Raw genomic sequence first — 6,487 nt, 5'->3', positions numbered from 1 at the left:
AGATAGATAGATAGATAGATAGATAGATAGATAGATAGATAGATACTCAGACAGACAGACAGACAGACAGATAGACAGATAGATAGATAGATAGATAGATACTCAGACAGACAGACAGACAGACAGACAGATAGATAGATAGATAGATAGATAGATAGATAGAAATACAGATTTTGGTTTGTGCTTATCCGCTCTCTGATTGGCTGCTGCCGTTGAAGCCGCGCCCACGTCATCCTGCCCCAACACCGGCTGTCTCCCTGCACAGACAATTGTCACTAACTGCCAGTCTAACGGTAACTGAGGGAGGAAACACGGACACCTTTCGACCTTTAAAGTTACTTTAAAGTGACAAATATATCGCTGTTCTCTGAGCCGGCGTTAAACAACGGCACAAACATGGTTTTAAAGTCTGAAGACGGAGTTGGTGAGTTGTCCTGACTCGTTTTAGTTGATGTGAGCGGAGCTAACCTGGGGGCTAACCGGGTTAGCTAACTAGCAACTAGCTAACGTAACTTTATCTAACGCTGTAAAACGCTAACTGATATGAGCACGTACGCAAATACCTGGGAGTTTAATGGTGTGTTTGGCATTTAATTTGACATCAACCGAGCGATAGCAACAAGTCCTCATCTGACTGACGTGTTAATGCTCTTTGGCAGTCTTTATTAACTGGCACAAGGGGTCCATTATTATTAATCTGGATTGAGGCCAGACCTCATGGGGGTTTGTGCTTATTGTGCAGCACTTTAAAGTTCATGTGTCTATTAATACAATCAATGCACCCATTTATTGGTTGGACACTAAGGAGTCGCCCTCAGAAATACCTCGGCTTTCTAGTTGACTTTGGCTGCACACACTTCTTTGCTCCTTTTCCTAACTTGTGACCAAAGTGTTGGACACACTGACAGCGATAAGGAGGCTGTGGAGAGACTGCAGCACAGAAACATAATTAACTCGGATTATAAATCAGCTTCCTCACAACTGCACTACTGTTTCCTCTTTACAGTTTGAGCTGCTCTTACAGGATGTGCTTTACAATGAGGTATTTTACTGCTGGGGAAAAACCTGTCAAAACAGATACCACGAAAAATGTGCTTTAAAATAAGCTTGCTTGTTCTTTCAGGTGGGGGAAAGCTATCAAAGTTAATTACCAGTGAAGTAAATTGTTAGTATAAGTAAGGTAGCTGCTGTCAAGTCAGGGATATCAGAGCTACCAGCAGGGCAGGAAGCTTTTCATAACGTTTTTTCACCTGACAGATGATTGCTACCTTATTTTTAAGCCTAAAACTTGTAGACCGTTTTGGTTTTTCCCCACCTGACAGGTACTTCACTTTTAAAGACTTTACAGAGGAGCTCAAGTCGTGATTAATGCCCTCACTTCCTCTCTCTGTCACTTAGGAATGCGTTTCTTTTTCTGCGTCAGGGCACAGTTTGTTCTGCCCTGTTCTTCCCCTGCTGCTTGGGTTTGTTTCTGCGCCCTTGTTGGACTTTCGAGCCTTAAGGCTGCGTGAATGCGATCAGTCACCAGGGAGTTTACCATAACCACAGGATTATATCACTCTGTTGAGCTTGTTATCCTCGGGGCCAGGGAACACTGAAACGCACAATTATCGCCTTGTGAACACTGAAATAGACAAGAATTGCCTTGTGAGCAGTGCCAAGGCACTGAAACTCTCAATCTCAAAACACAGATAATTTTGTAGTCATGATTGCTTTGCCTTGGGTCCTGGGTCAGCTGCAATCCTGTGGGTGAAATAATAGGACTAACCAATGGGGGAGCTGACGGTGGTGCGCTGTTTCCTATGAGCCAACATGTGATTAGCAGCGAAGGATGAATGATATAATTCTACCAGAACAGAGAGCTGTTGTTTTGTAATTTGGTGTTTCTTGCATTATGTTTGTTGCTGGTGTCCAGGAGACATGTCTACACCCTTGTCATTTCTATACCAACATGCAAAACTGCACCTCCCCACCTCCCTTCTCTCGGGGACACCGGTGTCCACGTGGGGGAGCCTGTGTTTGATGCTGCACTCCTCCCTCTGAGGGAGGGAGGAGTCAAGATGGACAGAGGGAGGTGGGGGATAGAGAGATGAGAGTTCAAGGGTTTTCCCCTCATACACACACACTCTCAAACACACTTGTCCTCATCCTCATATAGCTGCAGGCCTGCTCCCCTCCTCTCCCCTCTGCTGGAATGAGGGCCTGAGGATTAAGGAGCAGGGAGGCTGGACTAGAGGACCACAGGATTGGGATTGGAGGGCTCGGGGCAGGACTGGATTATTGTTGGGGAAACCAGATTGGACTGCAGGAAACAGACGGTTTTGTACTGGGATTGGGGACTCAGCTAGACTTGTGGACCAGCTGCACTGGGAGTACTGGAACCATTGAGACTAGTGGTGAAGCCACTCAGCAGCAGCAGCAGACACTTTCTCTGGTATGAACCTCAGCGTTGTGGCACAAATGTGTAGGTGTTCAGTGCGTCATCATAACTTCTGCATCAGAGCTGTTTTGCAGAAACGTATCTAAATGAGTGTTTGTGTGTGTTGGTGTGTCGTCACGTCTTCCTCAGAAAACCTCATGAGAGCAGAGAACCCAGCCAGAACATACTCCTGTTTTTCTTTTTTTTTTAATGTCATTGTGTCTGCAGAGGATGTTAAGTGTTGCTTAAGTTAGAAACAAGACAGTGGAAGCAGAAGGAAAGAGAGTGAACTTTAGGCCTGGATGTGTTGGCTGTCCATGGCAGCTGGTCATCAACAGCATTGCCACAACAAGGTGTCCCATTACTTGCGAGCACAAACACATGACCTCGAGACTATGCGGAGCAGCTGGTTGAAGGTGTTGTTATTAACGTCAGAATGTGTGTGTTTGTTTACTTGAGCGGAGGATGATATGACAGTGTTATTTCCTCTCTCTTAATGAAAAGCCAGAGAGGGGAAGTGTGTGTGAATGCCAGTTTCACTGCCACTCCGCTCACAATGTTGCGTTATTCTCGTCATCAGGTTTATAATAAGAGCTGCCCCGGCCTACTTAAACCTTTCTCTGTGGGCGAAGGGTGTGTGTATGTGTGTGTGTGTGAGAGAGAGTGATGAGTAAGTGCGTCACTGTCTGTGTGTTTGCAGGATGTAAATAATATCACTATCCAAAGCTGTGGCACCTGTCACGCCTCATTGGACTGAATTTGCCTTGTATAAAGTCAGCAGGGCTGGGTTTTGGTACGCCATACCTTGAAGGTATTAACCGAAATAAACCCTTACCAAGTAGTATCAAAACTTCTCCAGTGCATTCGATCCTTTCCATACCCAGATCCAAAAACTAACGAAGTTGTATCGGATGAAGTAGAAAAAAAGGTAGTAAGTTCAGTACTAGGTATCACTTTAAAGGTATTTGTATTATAACTTTTTAGACAATACCCAGCCCTAAAAGTCAGTGTTGTCTGCATAACATGAGATGGAGTTTAAAGGGCTTATATATTATAAATTAATTTATGTATTATTTATTCTCTAGAGCTGAAAAAATAGTCAATTAATGGCTAAAAACTCCATGTGCTCCTTAGGAAATGCCTAGCTAGGATAGCTTGAGAGTACTTTGGAGGTGCACCTTTTTTCAGTTGAGACATGTCTGGTTGCTATGATATGGAATATCCGCCAAAGTAAAAATGGCGGCGTAAGGTAGTGCACTTGCTCTGGGTGAAGAGAAGGCTGAAGCACAGAAACTAGGACAGTTCTGCCGGTCTCTGCACGTTCATGAGAGAAAAGTATTAATGTATTTAATTCATATCAATATATTTCTTCTTCGTTGTTGCTGTTGCTTGGCACTTGTAATAGTAAGATGTGACGGTTGGTCTTTGTGGTATTTCTCCCTATGACACTGTGATTCAACTGCTGGCTAAAAAGTGACAGTGACAAGTGCAGTGTTTTACCTAAAGTTGAACATTTTTTAACTCTCAGCATTCAGGAAAAAAAAACAAACACCAAATGTGTAGCGCGCACATTACTGGGGTTTGTAGCATAGTGTAAATACGTGTTGTCTCATTGCAAATCATTTTTAAAATATATGCTGGCCTTGGGAAAAGCGTCTTGGCGGCCATTTTACAGACCAAACAATTATTTAATTAATCTAGAAAATAATGGGCAGGTTAATCAGTAATGGAAGTGATTGTTAGTCAAAGCTCTGGAAAATGATAGTAAGTTTGAGTTAAGATCTCCAATAGTCAGTGCCTCAGAAGTCCATTAATATGGGTAAACAGACTTTGGTTTTAGAAGTTGTACAAATGTTGAATTTTTCTGCTGTTTGGCTTTTAATGGTTAGAAATTGAAGGTTTATTTGTCATATTTATGTTAGCGTTTATATATCGTGATTACTTAAATCACTGTTAAATATAAACACTGATGTGAACTGTTTCACCTCATCTTTTTCTCTGTGTTGCTCCAGAGGTTGACACTGAGTAACTTGGCCATGATGGCAAAGTGAAATGAACAGTTTCCCAGGATCCCTCAGCGTGACTCTTCTAATGAGGCAGGCAAACAGCAGCAGCAGCAGCAGCAGCAGCAGCAGCAGCATAGCTCAATGTGTCCTCTGTGGCTCCTTGTTACTTGGCATGAATTGTGCCTTTTCTTCACCTTGTGTAACTGGTTAGAGCCTTTCTAGAAAGTAGCCATAGCAGAGGTTTATTACGAGACACCCAGTGGGGAGAAACAGCATTAGTCGACAGTGCAGAGGTGTGATATGTGAAACATGAAATATGTAGATCAGCATGATAACTCTACATGCTGCATGATTCCCTCTCTTATTACTGGAATTTAATCATTGTCTTTTCTTTTTTACTTTCTTTTCGAGTAAAACCACAGCTCAGTGGCTGTCAGACGCACATTTCCCTCCTCAGCTTATCGTTCTTCTGCAGATAGTGTGTGTGTCTGTGTGCACAAGAACTTCTGCTCTATCAGAGGACACACGTCATGTACAGTTAAGGGTGTGTATCAAGTGTAAGGCGGCATGGAGCTTAACATACACAGTAAATTCTCAAGTCCACTTTGTCTTTTTCAAACTGTTGCTCATTTGATGTTTCTTTTGAATATAGTAACCAGTGAAATCAGTCACTAACACACTTTAAAAATGTGTTTTCATTACCCATCATTCAATTAATGCTAATCAATGCAAGACCACAGTGCTCTCACATACCAGATTTAGACAGCGTCTTCTTTCGCCTTTATTTATTTCTATGTCAGATACAAAAATCCACACTTCTTTTATGTTTAATATGTGTGCAAAAAAAAGCCAAATCAGTGTTGTATGAGAAAGCAAACTCTTGCTTCAAAATGTTTTATCCCTTGCAGTGGATATTTGTAAATTGTAAAGCAAGTACAATGTTGTTTCGCCCTAGTTTCAGTCCGATATAAACACTCAGTTGGTTTTATTTACACTACTTTTCTATTTACCCTTTGGTTAGAAGAGGTCTGTGTTTAAACATAGATTTTTCGGCAACACTGAGGGACAAAAATGTCAGTGTTTCGTGGCCTTAAATGCAACCTCTGTTTTATAATTGCTGCCTTGCTGAATGTTGCTTTTTTCAGTTGTGGGATGCAGCTAAAATGGAGGAGATATTTATTGTTGTTACTTTACCTTCTTACTGAATTGTTGCAGTGGTGTCATCATGTTTCAGCTTGTAAGTTTGTTTGTGCGTGTGTGTGCGTGTGTGTGTGTGTGTGTGTGTGTACTGTATAAGACAAAGGGCTTGATTTCATCCTCCACTTTGGGGTTTGGATACTGGAGGTAATTCGATGGATCAAAGACTGTGTTGCCATAGTGACCCAGAGCAGTGGGACTCTCAGGTCTCTCTCCGTTCCTTTTTTCGTGTGTGTGTGTGAGAATATTTGATGTTTGTATTTGAGTGCAACATATTCTTGTTTCCTCAGTGCCTGATGACCTCAGTCCAGAGGAGAGACAGGAGCTGGAGAGCATCCGCCGCAGAAAACAAGAGTTACTGCAGGACATACAAGTAATGACACACACTCTGCTCTCTTACACTGTTTTATCTCTTTAATCAGTTTGTTAAACCTTCATCTGGAGTTCAGCTTCGCCTTGATCACACAGAAAGTGTTTAAGCAGCTGGAGGCAGCTTTTTGTAATCAATTTAATGAGTATGAAGCTTTTTGGTTGCTGTTTTTGAGTTGCTATGCGCCTGGCGTTACTGTCGGAGCGTTCTGAACTCCACAAGTTGAAAAAACTTCAACTCAGTGTAAAAGCACCCCATGTCATCTCCGCTTTTTTTTCCATTGGTAGTCATGACAACAAGTTTACAGTTGGTAAACAATGGCGGAGAAACTGGTGGTAGCAGTTGCTGGATACCCAGAGCTATACGGCCTGACGATAGACAGCAGGTTGTCAAACTGCCCCTGAGTCATCCTAAAATATGCCTGGAAACAGCCATCATGGAGGAGAAGCTCCTGGACCAACTGGTGGTACTCCCCATGATCCACCCTCTTTTTTA

General features: G+C 42.5%; 1 protein-coding gene across 5 annotated transcripts in view; it reads left to right on the top strand.

The window, feature by feature from the left end:
* Positions 1–266: 266 nt before the first annotated feature.
* The window catches only part of LOC126399837 (cytohesin-1-like), an 18,464-nt gene continuing 12,243 nt past the window's right edge, over positions 267–6,487 (top strand). The window contains exons 1-2 of one of the 5 annotated variants that reach the window (XM_050060129.1): positions 267–424; positions 5,913–5,995. In XM_050060129.1, the coding sequence (XP_049916086.1) occupies positions 397–424; positions 5,913–5,995 (111 nt within the window). In that variant the 5' untranslated portion in view covers positions 267–396. Of the gene's footprint in view, positions 425–2,111; positions 2,465–5,912; positions 5,996–6,487 lie in introns of those variants that run through there. The other 4 variants (XM_050060130.1, XM_050060131.1, XM_050060128.1 and 1 more) reach the window with 4 other exon arrangements.

This window comes from Epinephelus moara, chromosome 13, assembly GCF_006386435.1.
Source record: "Epinephelus moara isolate mb chromosome 13, YSFRI_EMoa_1.0, whole genome shotgun sequence".
Taxonomy (NCBI): domain Eukaryota; kingdom Metazoa; phylum Chordata; class Actinopteri; order Perciformes; family Serranidae; genus Epinephelus; species Epinephelus moara.
The sequence above is the reverse complement of the archived record's forward strand: the minus strand, read 5'-3'. Positions and strand labels throughout refer to the sequence as shown.